Source organism: Plectropomus leopardus, chromosome 14 (genome assembly GCF_026936395.1).
Source record: "Plectropomus leopardus strain MGB_pleo_1.0 chromosome 14, ASM2693639v1, whole genome shotgun sequence".
Taxonomy (NCBI): domain Eukaryota; kingdom Metazoa; phylum Chordata; class Actinopteri; order Perciformes; family Serranidae; genus Plectropomus; species Plectropomus leopardus.
In genome coordinates, this window is record NC_142189.1 from 18,667,525 (window position 1) to 18,692,280 (window position 24,756).

General features: G+C 42.3%; 3 protein-coding genes across 11 annotated transcripts in view; 2 read left to right on the forward strand and 1 right to left on the reverse strand.

The window, feature by feature from the left end:
- unc79 (unc-79 homolog, NALCN channel complex subunit) overlaps nucleotides 1-852 on the forward strand; it is a 46,783-nt gene extending 45,931 nt beyond the window's left edge. For all 8 annotated transcript variants that reach the window (XM_088087567.1, XM_088087566.1, XM_088087568.1 and 5 more), the window contains 2 exons: nucleotides 57-98; nucleotides 208-852. In XM_088087567.1, coding sequence (XP_087943693.1) covers nucleotides 57-98; nucleotides 208-396 — 231 coding nt within the window. In that variant the 3' untranslated portion in view covers nucleotides 397-852. The remainder of the gene's footprint in view (nucleotides 1-56; nucleotides 99-207) is intronic.
- A 2,752-nt stretch (nucleotides 853-3,604) lies between these two features.
- On the reverse strand, nucleotides 3,605-18,086 carry LOC121953792 (proline-rich membrane anchor 1). Its single transcript, XM_042501011.2, has 4 exons — nucleotides 17,189-18,086; nucleotides 16,260-16,401; nucleotides 13,778-13,910; nucleotides 3,605-6,214 (listed from the first exon to the last, which is right to left on the reverse strand). The coding sequence occupies exons 1-4, from the start codon at nucleotides 17,468-17,470 to the stop codon at nucleotides 6,115-6,117; spliced, it is 657 nt and encodes a 218-aa protein (XP_042356945.1). The 5' UTR covers nucleotides 17,471-18,086; the 3' UTR covers nucleotides 3,605-6,114.
- Nucleotides 18,087-22,947: 4,861 nt separating this feature from the next.
- Nucleotides 22,948-24,726, forward strand: fam181a (family with sequence similarity 181 member A). Of its 2 annotated transcripts, none has more exons than XM_088087495.1 (2): nucleotides 22,948-23,548; nucleotides 23,672-24,726. In XM_088087495.1, exon 2 carries the CDS (start codon nucleotides 23,731-23,733, stop codon nucleotides 24,484-24,486), a length of 756 nt encoding a protein of 251 aa, XP_087943621.1. In that variant the 5' UTR covers nucleotides 22,948-23,548; nucleotides 23,672-23,730; the 3' UTR covers nucleotides 24,487-24,726. The 2 variants fall into 2 exon arrangements, with proteins under 2 accessions (XP_087943621.1, XP_042356944.2); XM_042501010.2 differs by having other exon boundaries at nucleotides 22,948-23,537.
- The last annotated feature ends 30 nt before the right edge of the window (nucleotides 24,727-24,756 follow it).

The window sequence follows — 24,756 nt, forward strand, 5'->3', positions numbered from 1 at the left end:
TGCATGATCACCCAAACTCACTACTAATAGTAGTCAATTATCATTCTCTCCTGCAGCTAATCCCTATGTGGCTGCCCATGATTCAGTCAAATCTTAAGGTAAGGCTTTAAAAAACTTTGGTGCAGATTAATTAAATGCAGGTAGCTATCGACTCTTTAGGTGATTTCAGACCAAAGTGTTTTCATTTTTACATCCTTCCTTCACCAGCACCTGTCTGCTGGGCTGCAGCTGCGTCTCCAGGCCATCCAGAACCGTGTGAACCACCAGTGTCTGCAGGGCCAGACGTCTGGAGCCCCTCCGTTTGCCCTTCGCAAATGGCTGCAGTGCACCCAATTCAAGATGGCTCAGGTGGAGATCCAGTCGTCTGAGGCTGCCTCGCAGTTCTACCCCATGTGACCTGCTCTGTGGTCACCTCGGGTCCAGTCCGGGTCCTTTGACCTGCATGCATCCTCTCTGACTAAACAATCTAACCAAAAAAATGACTCCTCTGTGAACTGATGTGCTGTGTTGGACTCATGTGGACTGGATCATGTTCAGCACTTTTAGTATACTACCTGTATTTGTACAGTAAAATCTATGCTATTTTAAAGTACTATCACTGGAGCTGATAATTACAGGTTCGGCAGGCTTTTGTGGGATAATTGTATCAGGTGCCTAACTGTTGTATCCAACAGATTTGACGAGTCAGTAGATGACTAAGAGAATTTCTATAGACCCATGTTAGTAATAGCGAGGGTGTGAAAGCAAATGCTCGTTGAATCTTAGATACGCTCACTCTGTTACATTCATATTCTATCACTTTTTAAGTTGCTTGGTTGCAAGCTGGATAATAAAAGTGCGAGTTTTTCTAAACGCTGAGAACCCTGTCATTTTCTATGAATTGCAGACCCCCTTCAAAATTCAAATGTGACATTTACTGCCCTTTGATGTCGTGGCTGATGTGGAAAATGTCCAGTTTACCATAATGCAGATGGCAGAGCGATAAAATCAGCTCTGTTGTTTACTCCCCCGGACGAGAAACTGAACCTCAAGTGTGTCCAGGAAAATGACATGACATGCATTACTCAGCTCCAGTCTGAGATCCTTGTCAGACTGTCAGTCACGCTGCTTCTTGCCGTCAGAGCTCTGATCGATCAGAGGCCAATCTGAGTTGCAGCAGCGGCTTTGTAACTCGATAAGGTGGAGCCAGACATTGGAGGTAAACAAGACTGTTTCGGTTGTGCCCCCCATCCCTGCCCCAAAGTGGAAAGCCCCCCCCCTACCCACCCATACGTCTCCATTCCCCTCTTCATTGGCAGCAACGAAACAGATTGGCCCACGCATATACCAAGCAAACACAATTACCTTTGGCCTAATGTGGTTTGTTGTGATTAAGCATTGTTGTGAGGTCTAACCGCATTACCACGAAGCTCTTGTCTGAGAATAACAGATGACATGACAGCAGGGCTCGAAAGCCGAACAGCACATTAATCTTTGTTTTGATCTTCGCTGCTGCAAGGATTTCATTATCAAGCTTTCAGATGAATTAGATCTTATGATATAAACGTATTCTACAGGAAGAAATTGGTTTATTGGACAAAAATAAGTCAAATTTGATTTGCATATATATGTATTTTTTTAAAAACTTGCTTTTACTCACTGCATGTTGAGAAGTCTATGCCAAATGAGTCACTAGTGTAATGATATCACACAATGTGACTAATCAACACACACACAGACAATCAGACACACGCACACTCTCTGGTGACCCCAAGCTAGCTGAATCAGGCTGCAGTGCCCCGTCTCATCAACCTCTAGTCTTGGCTCATCAAAGAGCCCCTCTCCTGCTGTGTGCGAGTGTGTATTAAAGTGATGCTGCATGCAGGTGTGTATGTGCATGTGTCCCAGCATGTGCACAGGTGTGTGTGTGTATTTAATCAAGTCCCCCTTGCTCTGGGGTTGCATCTGTCAGCCACTGCCACCGTTGTGATCGTTTGAACTCGCAGCCCTTTTCCAAAGAACCTCTCTCATTAGCGGCAGCTTATGTAATCAGTGTCCCACAGGTATCCAGCACTTTCCCCACCCCTGCCTGCCTGCCTGCTGCCTCCTGGAGGACCATATGGGAGCGCTGACCTGATGAGCAGGCAGCTGGAGGTAGTGAGGGTAATTAACGCTGACCAAAGGCCTCTCAGGCAGAGAGGGTGTGAGTGGCTCCTGAAAGATTGTGAAGGTCAGCTTTGAAAGGACACTCATACACATGCGCCAGGTGTGTGCAATGATGACATTCCTTGATTAAAGAGCAGGTTTAGAGCTAAGTCTGCAGCACTAGTTTTGCACAGAAATGAGAATTTTTTTTTAAGAATGTGTGTATCAGCGCCCCTTTTGCTCCATGGAAATACCTTCTGAGAGCCTCGTAAAGCTTGTTGAGACAGTGACAATCCCTGGTCCCCCCGCCTCGTGCTGTCACATTGCTTTTATTACAGTGAAATCCACAGCGCCCTGGCTGGACAATGCATGAATGTTTAAATTGCTCAGAGTGTCCATTGGCATTACCATCAAGTGGCACATCTAAAGCAGGGCAGGCAAAGTACTCTATGGTCCCCCATTCACATTATAATTCATTGACATTCCTCTTCAGTGCTCCTCTGCATCCGCCTGCATAGCACAGGTTTGCCCCCCTTGTTTGTTTCACATCATTAACTGCGGTTAATGTGCAAATTAAAGTAGAAATGGGAAAGCGTCTATACAATTTAATGTAAAAGCGCAGCCTCTTTTGCAGAGGTGTTTTTCAATCTCCTCCTTTCTTTTTTTACAGCAACTTGTGTTCTTGCTTGAGCTGCAGAAATCCCTCACACACATCCGTGATGTTTTGGGTTATTTATCGAGCCCAGAGCGAGCACAATATGCAAACCTATAAGTTCTCTTGTTTGCGTCATTAAGCCCCACAGAGAGCAATACGCTTGATAATCGCAGTTCATTAAAGATGCACTGTGTGAGACAGACTGAGAACATGTCCTCCACTGCAGGGGGCCCAGGAGACACGGCCAGCACAGCTCTCTGCCCAAGACGTCAACGGCACAACACAGCACAGTGCAGACAGGATGGGACACAAGCTAAATATAACAGTCGCACTTTTATCACCTTTGGCCACACACGGGCCAGGTAGTCCGCCATAGCATAACAACAGATTTGCATGTATAGCTCTTTAACCCTTTGAAACCTGAGCAAATTGGCTTGATTTCTTTCAAAAACATGAGGAGAAGGCAATGAGCAACTTTATAAGACATGGCCCAAAAATGAGCAGAAAAATTACTTTAAAAATTACAACAACAAAGACGATGTCAAAAACAGCTTTAAAAAGTTCTGAATTTTTTTTTCTTCAACATAATTTTAAATATAGAAATATTATAATAATGAACAGAATTTGCTGGATACTTTCCCTTATGTTTTGGAGATGATTTTCTAAACTAATTTTTTGGCCATTCCCCCCTCCGACCCCCCATGTTTCTGTAAGATATCAAACCAATCTGATCAGGTTCCAAAGGTTTAAATAGCTTGTGAAAGGCATCTGAACACAGAACAAGTTGATTGAGGTTTTAACGGGTTAAACACAATAGACTGTAGCTCTGTTGTTATGTACAGTTTTATTTACAACTGAAAAACTCAGCAATGAAATCAACTTATGCACATCTTTCTATCTGTTTGGTATAATGCATAAATTGTGTGTGTACTATTGATTGCCATATATACATTAATGGCTTGCTCCATCAACATGACAACATTGACATTATTCTAAATGGTAGCACATTGTTTAACTATGTATAAACATATGTTCTGTTACACTGTACATTAATTAACAGTCCAGAAGGCAGATATTTAAATATCAATATTTACATTCATGCATCCATCATTTCTCTCATATAGGTACATGGTGGGGTATATTGTTAGCTAATATCTGTGCATGTTTAGATGCAAGCGTGTTTTTCCAAATTTTTCCACAGTTTAGCCAATATCTTTACTTAACCGACAGCCACAGAGTACAGCCCACTCTCACTTAGTACACTCATCTGCATGCACGCTCACAGACAGACATGCTCGCACACACACAATCACACACTGATGCGTGCACGCACAGACACACACAGATTTAATGTATAAAAGCAGAGCAGCGTTGAGTGATGCTCCAGTTCAGCTCAGTTGTGTTTTTCCAGCGGGGATGTGGAGGATGCCTGTGACAGCACTGAGTCACACATACACACACAGACACACACGCATATCCCTGCTGAGGCCATCCTCTGTGCAACCTGATCTCTGGCTATTGGCTAAGTCTCCTGTCTCTCACCAGTCACAAGGTCAGCCCTGGGCTCATGTCCCCTGTTTCTATAGCGATGGGCTAAGCCCTTCTTGACAGATGGAAAAATGAAGATTGTCAAAACCAAACAAAGCATGGCTGAAGGCATCTAGCTGACCCCAAGACTCTGAAGATTTAACCCTTTAAACCCTGAGCAAAATGGCTTGAATTCTTTCAAAAATATGGGAAGAAGGCAATGTGCCCAAAATAAGCAAGAAATTAATTTGAAAAGTACAAGAAAATGACCTGAAAAAAGGCAAACAAGATGTGGAAAAAAATGCCCAAAAATTAGAATCATTTTGTAACATCATTTTAAACATGCAATTATGATAATTAATTAGGTTTTCCCTAGCTTTTTTTAAAGTTATTTTTAAAATCTACTAATTTCTTGCAATTGTTGAGCATTTCTTATTAATTTGCTCATTGCCTTTTTTTTACCCTACGTTTTTGAAAGAAATCACACCAAACCAGTCAGGGTTCAAAGGGTTAAATACTTGTGAAAGGCGTCTGAAAGCAGCACAAGAAAAGTGATGTCACTCCAGGTTTCAAAGGGTTACCCAAATGACTTGTAGTAGCAGGTTTACCTTGTAGAGGGGGCTTGCATTGAGATAAATCAAAAATGGGGACTGATGCAGCACAGAAATAATGTTTGGAAAACACACATTCACATAGCACATCATAGAGACCCCTGACTTTTTTTTAGCTGAAGTCTCAGGAAAACAGAGAAAAGCATATCAAACACCCAGAGACAAAACAACTGATAGCAAAACTCTTTGCAGAGCAAGCGCGTTTTCTGCATCAGTGTCTCAACAAACTGACAGCAGGCTTAAAGCATTGGAGCATCACAAATGAATAATATAGTTTATAAATTATTCACTTTAAAAAACAGAGCTATCAAGAAATAAAACTCATCAAGATGTTTGTAAAGATGTGAGTAACTTACAAGACATTTTTTTTCTCTTTTAAGTAGAAAAATAAATTCAAAAGTTGATAAACTGAGCAAATAAATCAATGAATGACTGAAGTATATCACATTGAGCCTAAGTCTTCAGTGGCATTTTTGGCAAAATAACCAGAATGTCCCATGTTGATGATGTTGCCTCCTTTTTTTTTTCTTTTTTTTAAATGTATGGATTTCTTTAAATTGCATAGTCATATGAATCCACATCTCAGAGCCAGGACTGACAGGAACATCATGCCTCTCTCAGAGCATCTGTCTCAAAAAAAAAAGGAGAACAAGAGATGGACAGTGTGGGGATCGGACTATAAAAAAATGTTGCATTCTCTGTAAAAACTGCATGCACGTTATTTATTGTGTGTGATGGGCTTGTCCTGTCCGGCCGCCCGTGGGACTGCAGGGCTGCTGTATTGTCTGTTGTTCCATTGCAGATGTCAACAGTGTGTGAGGTCTGGATCTGCGGCAGACTGGCAGACAGTCCCTCTCCAGCCAGCAGCCAACCAGCCTGTCAGCAACACTTGCTGTTACTAAGAGCATAATGTTCAGCCTGCTGTGCCACTTTCAACACCATGGGGGTTTGTGGATTTTTCACTCCGTCCTTTCTGGTTTGATTTTTTTTTTTCCCCTTCCATCTTTTGCAGCTCTTCTTGAGCTGAATGGTGTCTTCAGTCCGGGCAACATGCCAAGCAAAAAGGGAAGGTTATTTGAAAAACCTTGGGTAAAACCCTGTTGCATTCTGGGTGAGAGGGGATTGTTGTATTCGGAGGGGAGGTAAGGTGAGAGACGGTAATGGTGATGTCACTTCCTGCATCGACCAGGAGTCAGTCTATACCACAGTGTTGTTCGTACCCATGGCCTTCTTGTTACGGATGCTCATGGCATATTCCCCACGACTCGTTCCGTTCTCCTCTTTTCGAAGTGGTTTCCTGTGAATAAACATTTTCATAAGGTGAAGATTCCTTGACAAGAGAGTTACATTTGCCCACAGCTGAAGGCCATGTCATTAAACAGAGTTTCTAGACTGTTAACCTTTAGGCTGATTTGATTTCTCTGGGTGGATACGCCAGTCTCAGCGATCCGTTCTAATAAGCTCAATGTTCAAAGGTCACTTTTGCAACGAGACAGGAGGGAAAGATACATTGCAACACGGGGAATAAGGCAATTACCTACTCTGACTGGTAGATGCAATCTTCCCGCTAAGTAATGAGTATGTGTGTGGCTGTCAAAACAACTTGGGAATAACATCGATACATAACCTCCTCTCAGCACTGGTTGCGCTGTCGTCCTTTAAGTGAGTACGTTCTGGTGCAAAGTAAAGCCGCAACACATGATCCCCGTGCTGCTACTGGCCTGTGAAGAGCAGTATCATTCAATGCAGCCCCTTTCATGCACTCTTCGGTGCCTTTGTGGTTATTATATTTGTCCAGTGTACTGTGGCTTCTGCGCCGACCCCCTCAGCTGCTCTCCCCTGCTTGGGCTTATGTAACTCGGAGACAGATCTGAATACAGTTAGTACAGTCATTGTCCCACTCAACACTGTACTATGCTTTCCTTGCCACAGAGGACCCTTGAGCGACATCTTAGCTCAGCATCTCCTCTGCTCTCCTCTGAAAGCCCTGGCTGGACGGTCCAACTTTGACGAACAGTCATTCCCAGTCCAGTCCAGCACAAATCTTTTTCCCTTCTCGTGCATTGAACAGTGAGGGAATCCTTACAGGGTGAAATGAGCTCATACATGACATAATGCAATCCAATACACCAGCCCTGCCAGGAAAACTATGTTTTTATGTTAATTTTGTTTAGCTTTTGTTGAAACTGATCAGATAAGCATTTTTATTTTTATTTTTTAAGGGGGGTACACATTACACGTGAATAATGTCAAACTTTTATCTAGTAGATATCACCATAAAACTTCCCCAGTTGATTGCTTACATAAAAAAAATGATTATTTTGTAATACAACTTTTTAAAAATAAAATTATGTTCAAATATGCAAATAATTAATTAATCAATTAAAAATGCACTTCTTACATAAATTATTAGAACATAAATCTGAACTAAAATAAACACCTAAATGTATACTGGATGTTTCCTGTCCATTATTCTGAAAGGAGATATGTTATGGAAGAAACATGGCCCAAAATCTCAAAATTCCATGAAAATGTTTTCACCTGGGGTGTCTTGCCCTAAAGAGACTTTGTAACTTTTTAAAAAGGAATAGCAAAATCTGCCTCTCACAGATGATAGTTAAACTGATAATCAATAAAATGCACAACTGCTCAATTTATTACACATTATACTTGGTGCTTTTGCTGCAACAGCCTTTTGTAGTCTGGTACAGGTAGTAGTTCATGGTCTTTGCCGCTAGTGTTTCTGACATTTAAATTATCGCTAAGCCCCGCCTCCGAATGGCAGGAGCCAATCACATTTCGTACAGCTAAACGATGCACGCGGACATCCTGCTCGAAGAAAATCATCCGAAGTTTTGATTTTCCTGCGGTTTTATTTAAATTTATGCAGCTATAACTTAAAAAAAATTGCCAAACAATGTGCATGGGGGGTATCCTTAGAGACTAGAGAATGGTATTTATTTTATCCCGTTCCGTAAACCCCACATAAACAGAGCTAAGTGTCTCATTTGGATTAAACTGTGTGGCAAGACACAGTCAGATCAATGTAAAGAAGATAAACAAGGATATCCACATTTGTTCTAAGGTAAGCCAACATAGTGTTAACAAAATTTGCTACAAAGTGACAAGTATAGCTTCATACATTATGTCGGCAACATTGTGTAAAACGTCACCTTGAAGCAATTTTTTTTCAAGGCACCGTTAGCTAAAGTTAGCTAACAGCCGCTAACATTATGGCCAATTTAGACTTCGTAACTGTAGCTCGTGGTGTCATCTGTTCAACTTAGTCTTAGTATTTTTGTCCTCTGACAACCAAACATCAGTGTTAACTGTAGCAAAAAGTTGTAGCTACAGCCCACACAATTGAAAACCGTTAACGTTAACTTAGCTAAACGTTACAAAGAAAACTAAGGCTGGCAAACGCTAACACCACCTTATAGTGAAGACACTTTTGATGGCCTCGGTGTGAAAAAAAGTTACTTATAGCATCTTTGGATATGTCTGTGACACTGACAGCTGTCATTGTTATGTAATCGCCTCACCTGTAAGGGCAGTAGCCTCGCGGTAACCTGTGTGAGCATGGCGTAGTGCTGGGTGTGTTTTGTGAGAAGCCGCTCTCCCTCATACAGCATGTGAAGATAGCCTGCTACAATGACTGATGTTAGCCAGTATAAAAGTGTCCAGATAAGATCGGGGCTTCTGCATAACTTCACGAGACGGCCGTGTATTGTTATTGCTGTTGAAGTCTGCTGAAGACTGAGTGCTAAAGATTGCTCTTGGAGGAGGGTATCTGAACGCCTCACGATAAATTAGCATAGATAAACAGTGTGTTTCCTACTAAGGTTTAGGGCTGGCAAGCTGTGGAAGCTAACAGTTTAAGCAACACGCCGATTATTTGTCAGATTGAGCTATGGGTCAATTATTAACCCTTTGAAACCTAAGCAAATTGGCTTGATTTCTCTCAAAAACATTGCAAGAGGGCAAGACATTACCAAAAGTACAAGAAAATTAGGTGAATATTTGCACAAAAAAAGAAGTATCAAACAAAGGGGAGAGTAAATGAAAAGAAGTGTAAAAAAATATTCTGCTAAATAATTTTATTTTCAATAACTATGATAATTAGAAATATAGTTCTCTGGAAAATTTCCCCTTATTTCATTTTTCAAAATACTTTACTAATCTATTAATGTCTTGCAAATTGCGGGACACTTCTTGCCAAGTTGCTTATTGCCTTTTGCCTTATGTTTTCAGACGAAATCAAATCAATTTGCTTGGAGTTTGAAGGTTTAAATACTTGTGAAGGGCGTCTGAATGCAGCAGAGGAAAACCGATGTCGATGGAGGTGTTAATGGGTTAAAATGTCTGTTTGCAAGAGTCACTTAGACACAACAACATGGGAAAATATTATCCATGTTGAGAAAAAAAGTTGTTGAGTTACCCTTTAAGAAAGCATTGTGGCTGTTGTTGTATGATATTGCATTATATATTCTCTGCTGAACTCAAAACCTTAACATTGAGTTGAATCAACATCTTTGAAAGCATCTCAGTGAAAATGCACCATGCAAGCATTGCAAGCTTCGAAATTGAAGCATTTTTTATGCCTCACATATTGGATTGCAATATACATTTATGTATTTACACATCGTCTTACACTGAGGCTGTAAAACATAAATTGACAACTGATGTAAAGTCTTTCAATTTATGTCATGAAAATGCTTTTGTGTGTGTGTGTGTGTGTGACATTTCCCCAGGATATAATATGATTGATAGCCTAGTAAATGGATGTGGATTTAGGATGTGGACTTTTGATGCACATGTTCATTTCCCCCTGCTGTCAACTCAATTTTTTTGCTGTCCTTTTTCGTTGCTCCTATACACTTTGGACGATCTCATTTTGCCACACCTGTTAATCAACCATCTTGTTGCTGTCAGGTTTCAAAACTGTTCCTGTCTTGGCTGTTTTTCAGCTGTCATTTCAGTGCCTTGAACCACATCCGCCCCTCCACCTCCTGTTGTTCAGACACTTTCATCTGTCAACAATGTCACGCTCAGAATCTTTACCAGTCTTTAAAGAGTTTTGACTCAGTAAAAAATACATCACAATGGGGTTTAAATGTAAACAACCTCATTTTGCATCCGCTGTAATTTTAAGATATGGCTCTAAGGCAATTTCAGTTTATCTGTCACTCCACCACTTTGGACTGAAATGCATCAACAACTGATGGAAAGATTGCCATGAAAGTTTGCAGACATTTATGGTCCTCAGAGGATAAATCCTGCAGACTGTGGTGATCCCAATTTTACTCTAGTGCAACTATTTGTATTAAATTTGTTGTTTTTAAAGGAATATCTCAACAACTATTGGTTGGAACATTAGCTGGCTCAGTGGTGCTAGGTGAGCTAGTGGTATGCTTCCTCCTGTGCTGTGATATGACTGGTGGGTGTAGATCGATAGAGAAAATATAGTTCCTACATGAAACTGTTCTCAATAAGATCTGTTGATTACCTTGAGAAATACGGTCCTAAATTCTGAAAAAAGACATTGTTGTTGAGTGTATTTGGCACTTTGAGCACCACAAGCTGAGTGCTGTCTATTTCCATGATATTGGAGAGAAGGAAGACATCTCTATGGCCGATATCTTCAGCACTAGATAACTCACACCACAACAATCTAGATTTCTGAATAGCGCTACAGGTAAGAGGGAAAATATGTAATTTTAATTTTAGAATGAACTGTCCCTTAAACACTGTAAATTGAGCTTTCTTTGCAATTTCAGATTCAGTTCGATAAAGTTATTTGCATTAGCCTAATATTTTTAGTGTCATGTATGTTCAAGATGATTGTGAATAACTGTCACCTAAAACTTCACACACTGCATTTAATCTATGTTGTTGGGGTTGTTAAAGATGTGACCTGTTGTCTCTCAAGAAAAGTTGTAAACGATGACTAAGACTTCCTGTGGGACTCTGTCAGCTGGGAGGGGTCATATGGCTTAGGACACCAGGGATACATGCCGGCCATGTAGGACAGATGCTGCTTGCTGTGTCCCTGTGGGACCCGGGGACAGCCTCAGAATAGAAACTGTCCAGCCCCAGGGTGGAAACACATTGTGCCGCAGGGGAGACGATTGGCTGATTGGCTGATGCAGCTGCAGCTTGGGGAGTTGGGATATACCAAAGTTTTCTCTAAGGGACAGACGATGATGTTTACAACCAGTCTGGGGATTCTTCTCCTTGGAATAAAATGTCATAAAGTCGATATTCGTTCAACGTTATGCAACATGTTTGCAGCTCAGTAATGATTTTATTTTGGAATATTTTTGACAGGTCAGGATTTCATCTGTTAAGTTGCAAAATGCCGTCTCAAATGGGTGATGTACAGCCTGCTGGAAGGTGCTTGGGCCCTGTTTATTTCTCCCAGGATGTAATCTTTTCTCAGACTGACCATGTCGCTTCGGGCCACCACACAGGGCAAAGCACTGGGGCCTCAAACCGACCTCTACCCAGGCCTTCAATAATAGATGCCATGCTGTTGACACATGGCAGGTGGCAACACAACACTTCACAGGTTAGATGAATATTTCATATCAAAGCTGTGCAATCACAGCGCACATTGCTGTTTGAAGTTTGGGGAATGGATCATGGTGAAATTGGGACATGTGTTGAGCTGTTTACAATTACTCCAGCCATCTGGAAATTAGAGTAACATGCTACAGTTCAAAGAAAACGCATTAAAAAACAGACTGTATGAATCTGTCACCAGTTTTGATGCTGCCGGTACAGTCATTTTGAAAATAAAACAGAGGAGATTAAAAATGTATCAGTAAATATTGGATTTAAAGCCATTCTGCCTGACAAATATTCTCTTTTCATTGTATCTGTGGTTGAGTGTTTTGGATATACTGTATTGCCCTTGGACAGGAGCAGCTGTGATGTATTATCTGTCTTTGGACAAGCCTCCCAGAGCGTTAAGTGATTGGGAAAAGCATCTAGCTTCATTAGTCAGTTGGTTTGAGTTTTGTTTGTTTTGGCTTCTTGGATGGCTGACAGCCTGGACTGCAGCATCATGTCTTTTGCTTTGGATGGCACAGCAACACTAAAACGCAGCGTGTGTCTGAATCCTCTTCTCTATGCTTGCACACACCAGCCTCCCTGGTGCTGTGGACTCTGAATAGAATTGTATGGAAGTGTTTTTCCTTTCCAGCCCCTTTGCTTCTGACACATGACTGGCAGACAAAGATTATAAAAAATAACAAAAGGCCAGGAGGGCTGGGACCCATAGAGCTAGCTCCTCTGCTGTCTGTGGTGCTCAGGCCTTGGCCCTCGGCCAGCTGATTTTCATTGGGAAAGCCCGGAGCACTGAGGAGCTGGAGGGGCTATATATAACTGGCTGTGTTATTCTCACTGACAAACCCTCTCTCTCATTGTTATTGACTGAGACGCTCAATTACTGCCTTTGCTTGCTTTCGTAGACGTCTTTTCTGTCCTTTTCGCCGTGTTGTTTCCTCTCAGTGATGATTAGAGAATCTGTGATAAATGTTAAAGGAATCACATTTTCTCCCTGGACGGCTCTTCTATTGGCTGGTGACTAATGAATGTCTAATGAGGCCAGTCTGGCTGGACCTGTGTGTTTTTTCCCTTCTCATTCAGAGTGGAGGGCAGCTTGGCGTGGCACAAAGTCTGCAGTCTAGAGCCCACAGAGCTTCAGGACACGACCCGCTTGCATGTATAAAAGATGTGGCCTGCGACTGAATGACTGCGCAAATTAATTCATAAATAATGACTTGGGTTTGGGGCTAGAGCCCGTATTGCAACAACACTTTCCTACCACTGCTGCATTATAAAAGGTGCCCCTTGGCTACACAGGGGGCTGGAGAATTGCCATAATGAATTCCTGAGCCAACCACCCATTACTTCCGCTGCCTGACTTTGCCTATTTGTTGTTTAAAGAAAGGAGAAATAGAGTTCTGCTGAGGAAAGCCATATCGGGCATGCAGGCTTAATATAATTCCATAAATGTAATAAGGTATGATACTAAATCAATTTAAACACACATAAATAATAGAAGCAGCTCTCTGATTTAGCACACACATCTGTGGCTGTTCTCACATTGAGTGTGTGAGAGTCAATGTTTACGCCATATTTTATAGAGTGTGTAAATATGCCAAGATGATGAATCTACGAATGTAAAGATGTTGTGACTTAATGGATGGGTGCACACGCAAGTCTTCTCTGCATGCCTCCCTGTGCATGTGCAGCGCTTTGCACGATGTGTGTGTTTGTTAAATGTCTGCCAACATTAACGTGGATGTCAGAGTGCATGTGTGACACCGTGCTGCCTGAATGTCACACAGAGAATTGGGTCTGGGTTGTGCTGCGGGCTAAAACCTCACGCAGCCTTTTTCTCTAATAAGCCAAATGGGGGAAACAGTTCCCGCTGCAACTGCGGCGTCTTGGGATTCCTCTGCTCGCCTCGTGCTTTCACTTTCATGAATCCAGCTGCCATTCTAGGAAGCTTTAGACACTTATGCAAATTAAAATCAACACTGTGTCGTAAAGTCAGGTCTCGGTGCACCTCGATAAATTAATCTGTAGGATGTTTCCCGGTGACTCTGCATAGTGGATCTATCTTGGTGGCATTTATAACCCATTCCATGATCTAACCTCTGACCTCAGTGTGACCCAGCAGGGTGATGACAGGGTCATCTTAGCCTCACACACAGAGTACAGTCTCCCATGGGTCAAATTACACATGATATGTTGAGTAGCCTGCCTGTGACAGTTCCTATTTCAATATGTCATCACTTGAAAACATTTGAGATACTAACTACAAGTACATAACAAAAAAGAGACATCCAACCTCTTGATGGCCTTGTAGCAGATGATGATGGCTGAGAGGAGGAAGACGACTGAGGCACAGCCAACTGTTCCAAGCACTATAATGTCCATCTCCATCCACCAGGGCCTCAACAAGGGCACCATGGGCTCTGCCACTTAGAGAAAAAACAGAGGAGGGCAGGAGGAAAGAAAGATTTGGATACAGAAAAAGAGAATGAGTAGAACGTAAAATAAATCAGTTGAAAATTAAAATGATTACAGCCCTAGTCCCTTAAAAAACTATGCTGACTTGAGTTTTTAGATCCGTAGTGATTGCATTATACAACACGCTAACAAAGCAGCGTGGAGGTGATTTTTTTTCCCTGCTCTGAGTTTGGAAGTCGCTGTGTCCTCGCCTGTTCTGTAGGTCTTAGGTTCAACGTTCAAAGATATCCAACCCGACACCATGAATCATTTAAAGTCCCGTCAGCCTTCCTTACACCAGCACTCTTGTCCACACCAATTACTGTTGCAGGAACCTCCTGCTCTTTCCACATTAGATCTGTGGTATAAGACCACTCACCAGGAATGTTGTATAACATTATGTGCATCAGCAACTTTGTGTCTGTAATGCACAACTTCTCTCGTCTCTTTCTGCAGCGTTTGATGCCCTCCCTGCATCTATGAATCAGTTTAGTCATGTGCATATCTATATCTATCTATTTGTTCCAGTTTCATGCTCCTGAGGAAACACACTGTGCTGTACATAATACCAAACTCGTAGCTCCCGCGTTTACAGTTATTTTGTTTTGAATGAGAGGAAGGGTTTACACCATAGCAACAAATACTCCTTAGTAATGTTGTGGACTATTTTCCAACACAGCACATTTCTGCGGAGCAAATAACAAGGCACGGCTCTCCCCGGTACAGCTCACCACGTCATAAGTCACTATGAATTTAAAAGCTCCTCTCAGGCAAACTTCCATTTTAATCCTGCGTTTTGTCAACGGCTGTAGGATTTAATTGAGTCAGTGGTACGGATCGACTTCATTGTGATAAAGCCCACTCCTTTGAAGGACTTCGGAAACCATTTTTAGCACGCACAGACTTACTTAGTTGTGCCAATTCTTTCCACTTTTCAAAAAAAAACTTTTAGCAGATAGATTAGATCTCCGTCATTGTCCCAGTTTTTAGCTATGCATATTCATTGCATTTTTAAAGACTACAGTTTAAAGCAAAGTTTCAGCTCTAACTGCTCTGCAAATTGGGCTACTGGAGGAAGATCAAGATAATTATGCGCCCGTATAGATTAAATTGAGAACTGAAGAAAAAAAGTGAATTATTCATGGTGTCTCCACCCTCTGCAAACATTTCTGTGTAAAGTTGAAAAGGAATAGAAATTGGCCTGCTTATCATATTTATCGTGACACGCCGCTGTTTATGGATGCAGCGTTCAGAGCTCCACTCATGCGTTTGGCTGTAATTGGGCATTCAACCCCCCCGTCCTTGCACCTAAGCTTACAGTCAGATGGACCTGACAGCGTTTATGCAGCGACCAACATTAACAGAAGGGTCTATAACTCTTGAGAGGGAGCTCACATGGTGAGTCAGGAAGGAAAGAGGTCCTTTTAAATTGACCAGACTGAAAGAAATCATTGGAACTGATTGATTAAAACCTCTACGCTGCTGCCTGTTGAGAGTTTGATGATTAAGTGTCCCTGCCTTCTCATAATATTAAGGGCTCGGGGTGAGTGATTCTAAGGAGTCACAGTAATAGCTCAGAATGGCTGCATCATCAGCATGGCCTGTCCCATATTTCAGTGCACTGTTCATTAAGGTGCTCGAGACTTAATACAAATCATATCAACTTTCAGGGAGCAGCCTGGTGAAATATGTCCGCCTATCTGTCAATGGATTTACCATCTCGGATGGAGTGTCGGATAGAAAATGTGCTGCAACAGGCAGCGGATCCACAGAGATATATACACACACACATACACACACACTCTTATTGCCGCCAGCTCAACTTCAAAACGCAGCTAAAACTACTGGGCTGCTTCATTAGTCCCTTATCTCTATCAAATTAAAGCTAATTTAATGAACTCATCTGTGTTTTAATCAGGGGTCCTCCGGGGGAAACCCTACCACTGAACCACTGAGCTTGGCAGCCCAGCAGGCATGGATTTCACAGGCAGCTGGGTACTCCCCAAGGTCAGACCCGGCATAAATTAGTCCTGTGTTCAGCTGTCAACATCCTGCTGGCTCTATCACACGCACAGACGCACACGTGCACAACAGTGCCCATGCACGGGCGCTCACACAGTAATCTCAGGGGGTCTGATGGTACATTTTTCTTTTGAGCATAAAAGGGAAACGCTCCACGTCAAAACAGTTCCTTGAGACTAGCCAGTTGCTTGTCACCTGGAAAGATCCAACTGTGGGGTGAGAGCAGACTGAGAGTGAGACAGACAGACTTGGAGCTAGACAGGTGTGAAACCTGGGGGTGTGAGCCTTGGGAGTCTTACCTGTGGTGCCCAGTAGCCGCGGAGGAGGTGGCGGAGGCGGTGGAGGAGGAAGGGGAGGGTATCTTCTACAGTGGCATGCCAGCTGGCACTGTTCGCTAACTTTCTCCGCCACAGTCCGTGAGCATGACCTCTGGAGTTCTCCCTTATGGTGAGGGGAGAGAGAAAGAGAGAGACATTGAAATGACTGAGCCACTGTCCTTCAGTGCATTACTCATGAGTGCCATCAGCACAACACGGCGCAGCACAAATGGAGATGCTTGAACACTCAGCAGCCTCTTAGTTAGCAGCACTGTGGATATCCTCTCAGCATTCTTTTTGTGTATCCCAGTGTTGTTGTCACCGGGGCTGCTGTGTATGTAGTACATGCAGAATAGTATCACGTCTATGGCTGCAGCCCGCTCCCTGTAAGAAACCACCCACCAACAGAGTGGGCAGCAGGCTGCCCCTAGGAGTGTGCGTGGGTGGACTTGGAAACTCAAGCAGATCACATTACACATGAACCCTGGCAACACTGCGTGCGTGTGAACAACAGCTCACCACTATCTGTAGGCAGCAGCACGGGGGCAGAGGTTAGAATACTCATCACTAACATATGCCTGCTGCAGGGATCCTGGTGGGATAACTGAATATTGTTATCATAAAAACACAGTTGGCTACTCCATGTTCCCACTACAAGGGAGCTGAGTGTCTGAGTGTGTGTGTGTGTGTGTGTGTGTGTGTGTGTGTGTGTGTCCATTTCTCATGCCTTAGTGGAAACTCTACCCATGCAGGTGGGCTCCCAACATCTGTAAACACACAATGCATTGCATATATTGCAGCACAAGTTACTTAAAAAAAGATAATAAGCTCAACAGCTTTTCCAGTAAATCAAGTTAGTGCAACATCTCATGCGTAAATTGACAAGCGGCGCGCCTGGACATGATCCTTACCTGGCATGAGAGTAAAAACAGTGAGAGAAGGCAATGACCGAAGAAAAAAGGCCAAAAACTTAAAGTAAATGGCATTAGATCTTGGACCAGCATTCCTCTTGCGCTGTTCTCGAAGATACTAGGCAGCGATTCCAACAAATGAATGCAGTATACATAGGCTTGAAGTGTTTGGGAAATAACCATCCACCCTGTCCAGTTCAGCGGCGATATCTGTGACAAGCGTCTCCAGAAATAGTTTATGCCACAATCATTTTCCTCTTGAAATCCCGTTGTCGATAGCATAGGACAGGCGAGCCGGTGGAAATGAGTAGCAAATCTCGATAATTCACATCTCGAAAGTAGTTTTTTGCTTATTGGCACTCAGATAGCGACCTGAATCACGCCGCTACTCCGTGCAATGTGAGGGCGGTAGATGGCCCGTACCTTACATCCCTCCTCGGCTGCAAGCATGAGTGCAAATGGGCCACTCAAGCCATCGAAGTTGAAGAAAAAAAAAATACACGAACACACAGAGAGAGATCCTCAGGAATATCGTGCGGCAGGATTCCTCACAATAAGACCACACATCCCTTCAACTTATCTAACACTGTATGGGCGAGTCCGGAGGGCAGAGCCGAGGGTTAAACTGATGCATCCCCCTCTGTGCCAAAATACAGCGGGCTGTTTTATACGGGAGCATCACCGCCGCGCACTTGATGCAGCGCTCACATCAGCTCCTCCTGACAGCTTGTGCTCAAACAAATTCACCCTCCGCTTCTCAAAAAGTCCCCCCCTACAGAAAAAACACACACACACACACATACACAGAGGTTATGTAGGCGTCGGTAATGTCAGCTGTTTGTTGTTGTTTACTTGTTTATGTTTGATTTTTTTTATAGTGGTCCAGGCTGAAAGTATAGCCCACAATGCGTGGAGGCGAGTCCGTAAGGATGACGCGTACTAGACCGAATTAAAGTCAAGTAGAGAGAGAGATAGAGAGGGAGAGAAAGAGAGGGAGAGGGGGAGAGAAAGAGAGAGCAAGACGCCTACCGACTGAAAACACTGCCGTACCCATGTTTGATGTGCAGGGCTAGAACACTCCAATGTCCCAAAGTAGGCTGAGATAAACAATACTGATGTAACCTGGCATTCACTGCTTAATGCTCAACTGCAAAGACATTTATAAGATATTTATTGGGTGTTTATTTTTAAACCCCTTGCAGCTTCGTTTTAAAATTTATTTTATTTTCCACCCATATTGATAGCGAGAGGTGATGCTGTAGGGCCAGAGTGCAAAGAATCCGACTAAAATGTTTTTTAAGAGCAGAGTTGCATAAGATTGTTGGTGGTCTTCCTCACAAGGCACAGTTATGAAATTACCCCACAGCCCACAGCCATGTACAGAGAGAGCCAACGTGACATTCACAGTTTACTGGGATAACAGACAACTGACAGTGGGGATACAACCCTGGTGTTCATCTTAGTGTCATAATTAAGGAGGAATATAGAAAGAATGGTCTTTGGATCTGTGTGAAATAATAACAGTATTATTTTACATCACAGTTATGAAAAATGTCCCTGTACTACCTACTCCTAATAATGACAATGACTTTGTTTCTGATCACAGTTTTAGAGCAGTTAACTGATAGGGAATTGCAGAGCATTGATGGTTGTATTTAAAAGCAGCAAAATATACCAAGTTCCACCTAGAAAATAGCCATAAATTCAATTTCTTTAGGTTTTGGTCTGTTTATTGGACAAACCTAGCCATTTTGGATACATTATTGTTAGGTTTAGTAATTGGTGATGTCTTTAAAAAGATTGTGACATTTTACACTTTTTTATTGATTCTGAAAATAATGGTTAGTTGCAGCCAGGGGTGGGTTAAAAGACAGCGGGGCCTTGGGCACAGATATGAAAAGGGCCCCACCACCTCTCCTACATGAGAGCAAGACGCATAGACTTCTTCCATCTTTTTGAGATGTTCTGTCTCTTTGTGGTTTGTTCACCAACTTCTGAAGCTATGTTGTGTCTCCTTGCAGTTCCTTTGCATCTCTTTATGGTCTTTTTGTATCCCATCGTAATTTTTTGTCATTATGTAAGTGTAGAGTCTATTTGAGGTAATTGCATATCCCTTTGAGGTAATTTTGTGGTTGTTTTGTGTTTCTTTGTAGTTGTTGTGTGTCTCTTTGCAGTTTAGTTGCATCTCATTTTGTGTCTCCTTGTTGTTTTGTATCTTTTTGTAGTCATCTGGGTCCCTTTGAGGTAATTTTGTGCTTATTGAGGCAATGTTGTGGTTAATTGGGGCTATTTTGTGTATTTGGTTGAAGTTTTGTGTCACTTTGTAGTTATTTTGTGTCTCTTGGTGGTTGTTTTGTATCTTTTGTAGTCGTTTTGCATCTCTTTATGGTTCTTTTGCCCTTTTTTGTAGTTATTTTGTGTCTCCTTTTTGTCTTTTTGTGTCTATAGTTATTTTACCTGTTTTTGTAGTGATTTTGTGGCTCTGCAGTTCGTTTGCATCTCGTTGTGGTCTTCTTGTGTCTCTTCCTAGTCAGCATACATGTTAATGTTGTTGACATTTTGTGGCACAGGGGACACATCTCCCTCCATATTTAAATCTTAACAAGAATGCAGGACATTAAGTATTTGATGCTCAAAATGTTCTGCACCCTCTTGCCTCTTGCTTAAAGGCACTTCAACAGACGTTATGCTTGAAGCTTACACGTCTGCTTTGCAGGTCGGTTTCTCTGCTGCTCGGCCTGTATGTCATTTTCATTGCTTATTCATGTTTCATAAATCCACAATCATTTGTTGTGCCCAAATGACTTCTGTTTGAGAGTATTGCTTGTGGTTTAAATAACAGAAGTGACAGCCAATTGTGTCACAGCCGGCTTATTCCAAATAACACAAACAGCATCTAAGCCAACTATTCAGACAACTTTGGATTAAGATCAATGGATTCAGCATCGAGCCCTACAGCCTTTTGCTGCGGCTGAGCATTTATCACATCTCTTGCCTTTCAAAAAGCTCTTCACAGACAGTAATGGGGAGAGCTAATGCACAAGAGCCGTGGATGACTTTTAGAGTGGAAAATCCACATCTGCTGCTGAACTGCATCTGCGCACACAATGCAGAGATTTTTCAGAGTTTTTGAAGTGCACAACAAGCCTGGATTTGGCATATAGTGCGCCCGGCGGTTCAGCTCGTCCATCCTCTCCTACAGTCTGTCCCAGTATCGATTATCTGACAAGAGGAAAGCACTACATCCTCCTGGTTCCTTCCTGCTGCCTCACCTCCTTCCAACTAGCAGCAATCTGCCACAACATACATCACAGCCCTTTTAAACTCAGATAAGAAAACCTCTTAATAAGATTACTGTGGTTTTTCAGTGTTGTTATTCTTGCCGAAATACTTAATCAGCTACTCTACGAACAAACAGACAGAGCCCAGAAATATTACACATCAAACAAAAGGCGATTTTAATACCCTGTGCCACTGACAGAATATTAATGCTCAGACAAAATTAACTTCACTACATTTATCTTTACTATCTGAGTATTTCCCCTTTATTGTAGTCTGCCTTGGCTGTGTTGGAGAAGAGGTAGATTGCCATCTAGTGGGAGAGTCTGGCAATACATGTCATAAAGATACTCCATAAAAGACCATTGGAGCAAGTGGATAAATTAAGTAATGAAAAGGGCTGAAAGTGCATTTTTGTCTGAAGTTTTTGTTGTTTTTTTGCACACGTTTGTTTAAATCTCTCCTAAATACTTTTATCACTCAGTTGAATTAATCTACATTTTCTGTCTATTTTATTGCTAGCTTATTGATTTTAATTCTTGTTATCTTGATTTTAGTGGTGGTCTCATATTTTATCTTTTATTCTGACTTTTTAAAAAAACAAAACCTTTTAGTTCGTTCTATTCTTCTTGTTGTAAATGTGTTTAGTTTTATTGTAAATCACTTTGTCACTATGTTTTGAAAGGTGCTGTACAAATAAAGTTTATTACCATAATATTTATTACTATTAAATTGCACTTGTTTTATAGTTATTTTTTATTTACTGCCAATCTGCAGTGCCTAGTGCCAGCACAGACAGTCAATTTCAGTCACACTAGAGCTCCACTGGGCTTTTACTAAATATATTTATGTTACAAAATGCAAACACTGTGAGGAAAGATGGTTTAGCAGTTTGTAACATCATGCATCGTGCATCATTGCAGATCTCTAATAGCCACTCCATGGCTGCATTTCTTCTTTGAATGCAGTTTGCATGTACAGCAGAGATATGCAAGTAGGGTGCATATCTCTGGTGCACACTTGCAGCAGTTAAAGTGACACTTTAAGGTCTTGAAACCTGGGAAAATTAGCTTGGTTTCTTTAAAAAACATGGGAAGAGTGCCATGAACAAAGAAAGAAGAAATGACCCAAAAATTTGCAAGAATTTAGTGAAAGCTACAAGAAAATTACCTGAAAATTTGTATTAAAACAAGAGAAAAAAAGAAAAAGTTAAAAAAGGAAATAACCTGGGAAAAGTGCTTGAAAAATATAATAATTTTGTGACAGAATTTAGATATGTAGTTATGATCATTACAAATATAGTTTCCCTTTTTTTTCTCCTAAACATTTTGCCCTACCTTATGAAAAAAATGTGGAATTTGTGGAACATTTCTTACCAAGTTGCCAAGTTTATTTTTATTTTTTTTAAGAAACCACACCAATCTGCTCAGGGTTCACAGGTTTGAATACTTGTGAAAGATGGTGTCTGACAGCAGTATAAGAAAAGTGATGTTGCTGTAAGTTTCAAAGAGTTAAGTAGCTTGTTGATTTGTATGTGATAGGTGGAATTTGGTGTGTGCAGACTCCCTCTTCAGATAAAGTGGATCGTTCATTATAGAAATTAGTCAATGTTTTCCACAGGCTCCATAAATCAGTAAACATCTGAAAAGCTCGACAAACATCCCATCCACCTGTCTTGGCACAAGGACAGCGTCACATTGTGGGATTTATGGATGCCACTATGCTTCCTCCTTCTCTTTCTCTCCTCACTTCAAAAGCACAGGAGTGGGGTGACAGACCAGGGGAGGGGAGCCCCATTGTTAATTGGCCTTTTCAGATGAACAGAGAGGTGAAGGGGAAGAAGAGAGGAGCACAATGCCTCTCCAGAACAAGAGGGATGCACCGCCTAAAAAAGATAGACCAGTGAGAGCACATATAGACCTGCAGCAGGGCTCTCTCCTCAGATAACCCCAAACTGAGTGAATGAGGCAATCAATCATGTTGGCTGCAGCTCACTCAGGAATAAATGGCCTGTAGCCTTGGTGTAAGACTGCAGAATGTTTTAAAAATGATCTGCACCGGTGCTATAGTGGCTCAGGGGATAGTGCACAAGCATGAGGTGTTACTTACCAAACAGTTTCCTCACATCTCATTCCACTGCTGCTGCGCTTCAATGGGACGATAGGTACTCTTTTTTTCCCCACTTCAATAAGGGGATGAAGCTCAATTAGCATTTCACAAGTCCCCTTTTCCTCCTCCATTGCAACCTTCCCCGCGGAGCCCATGCTTTCTCTGGGGATTGTCCTGTTTTGGGCCCTTGTTGCCGTTGGCAGGGTGACAGTATTCGAGTGTGCAAACTTGTGCTATTGTCCGCGGGCCAGAGGGAGCCATGGAGACCCCATAATATGACACAGGAAAATGTTTGCTGATGGCAATTCTATGGGCTTTGTCCGACTCTTTCTCCTTCATGACGACTCGATTTAAGTCTCTAAATGTTTGACTACAAATGCAGGAGTGCTATCCAGCTCCTTTCCCTTTGTCCCGTGAGGTTTGAATGAGTAATTCAGCCTTTGTGTCGCTCGATTGAGGGGGCAAACAGAAAGACAAGATTCTTGAGCGTTCAAGCCCCTTTCCATGGTTATGCACTCTTTAGATCCCCCCTCCTCCTTCACTAAATCCTACAGCTGACATCACTCTTGGGGAGGGTATGGGGGTATCTATGTTAACAACTTTAACCAGAATAAAGTGAGAATGCATGCATATTTCAGCAGCTCATCTTTATTCCTGCAAACTCTGGATTTTAGAAGATGTTTGGCCAGCTTGCGGAAATCACCGTGTAGGAGAAATATCACATCCCCTCAGTGGCTTTTTCCAGGTCCCCATGACAACAATTTGCAATGGTGAAGAATTCGATACCAGGGTGCTTGGAGGCTGATTGGGGTGCATTGTGAGGGGCCTGGGGTCGCTGATTGGTTCAAGGAAAGCACCATAACTACAAGGAGTTTATATTCATTCAACTTGTTGAAGTGCTCCTATTGCAGCCTGGAGAGAAGTCTGAGCTTGGACTGTGGCTTGAGGGAGTCTGGCAGTGGTGAGTAAAAGGTTATTACTCTTTGGATATATATAAACTTAGAGGCACCACGTTCAATTTAGGCTTGAATGCGGATAGCAGAGAATAATGCGCAATTACGCAAAGCTGAAATGTGTTGTCTGATGTCCCTTTAGATATTGGCGGTGGACTACAAGCTCTATCATGGACTGATTTGATCAAAATCTTTGCAAAAATGGCAGACAGTGAGGTCAAGACGCTGCTCAATTTTGTCAATTTGGCATCCAGTGATATAAAAGCGGCCTTGGACAAGTCGGCTCCGTGCAGACGCTCCGTGGATCACAGGAAATACCTACAGAAACAGCTGAAACGTTTCTCACAGAAGTACTCTAGAGTCCCAAGATGCCACACGCACAGGTCTGCTGCTGAGTATGGGTGCGCCAAACCAGTGGGTGCTGTCCACCAGAGTGTGAAGGTCATAGAAAAGGCCAGCTCGGATGCGCAGTGTGCGGAGAATGCGGGGAGTGCTGTGGAGCAGGTGCCTATGAGGAAACGCCAACTCCCAGCCTCATTTTGGGAGGAACCAAAGTTGATCCATACTAAAAGGGAGCACTCACACTTGTTGAAAAAGAACCCTGCAGGTGCATCTGAGGGCAACGAAAATGAAAAGAGGAAAAGGAGTTATGATGATGACGCAAAGGCCACTCTGTCTGCGTCCAGTCGGCGCAGCTCTGCGGATAAAGAGAAATTGGACCTGACTTCTCACCACTGTGTAAGCGTGTGCGCCTGCTGTCCCTTCCAGTACCACGGACACCAGGTCCTCCACAGTCACATTGTTGTCCCCCATCCGCCCCTGGGATTATGGAGCAAAGCAGCAGAGACAGAGAGACCTGAGTATGGACAGAAAATTCACACGCACGTTGTGGTCAAACCCATACCGACCAAACCCACCGTGCAGTCGCCCATCTTCAGTGTGTTTGGATTCATTTAATTACTCTACTAATGGACCAGTCACACAAAAATGTGTAAATAGGACTAATTATTTTCTTTCTCTTTCAACATTTCTACATGAGACACTTACTGGGATGCTTCATCTATTTTTATTGTTTAAATCTAAAGTTGCACTTGCAGAATAACTCCACTTTCATGCCAATCTGATGCCTTTCAAGCATCTGAAAAACTGACAGTAAGTTAAAAGGTTTCCACTTTTAGGTTTCTACAGAGTGACTGCTTCTTTTGTTGGCACCAAAAGTCATGCAAA

What these genes read in the sequence shown, in the direction of transcription:
- LOC121953792 (XM_042501011.2), bottom strand. Translation starts at nt 17,470, where the DNA reads ATGCTATCGACAACGGGATTTCAAGAGGAAAATGATTGTGGCATAAAC. An exon ending in TGTTTTTACTCTCATGCCAG is followed by an intron (nt 16,402 to 17,188) that starts GTAAGGATCATG and finishes CCTCACCATAAG; the next exon opens with GGAGAACTCCAGAGGTCATG. An exon ending in GCGGCTACTGGGCACCACAG is followed by an intron (nt 13,911 to 16,259) that starts GTAAGACTCCCA and finishes TTTTTCTCTAAG; the next exon opens with TGGCAGAGCCCATGGTGCCC.
- fam181a (XM_088087495.1), top strand. Translation starts at nt 23,731, where the DNA reads ATGGCAGACAGTGAGGTCAAGACGCTGCTCAATTTTGTCAATTTGGCA.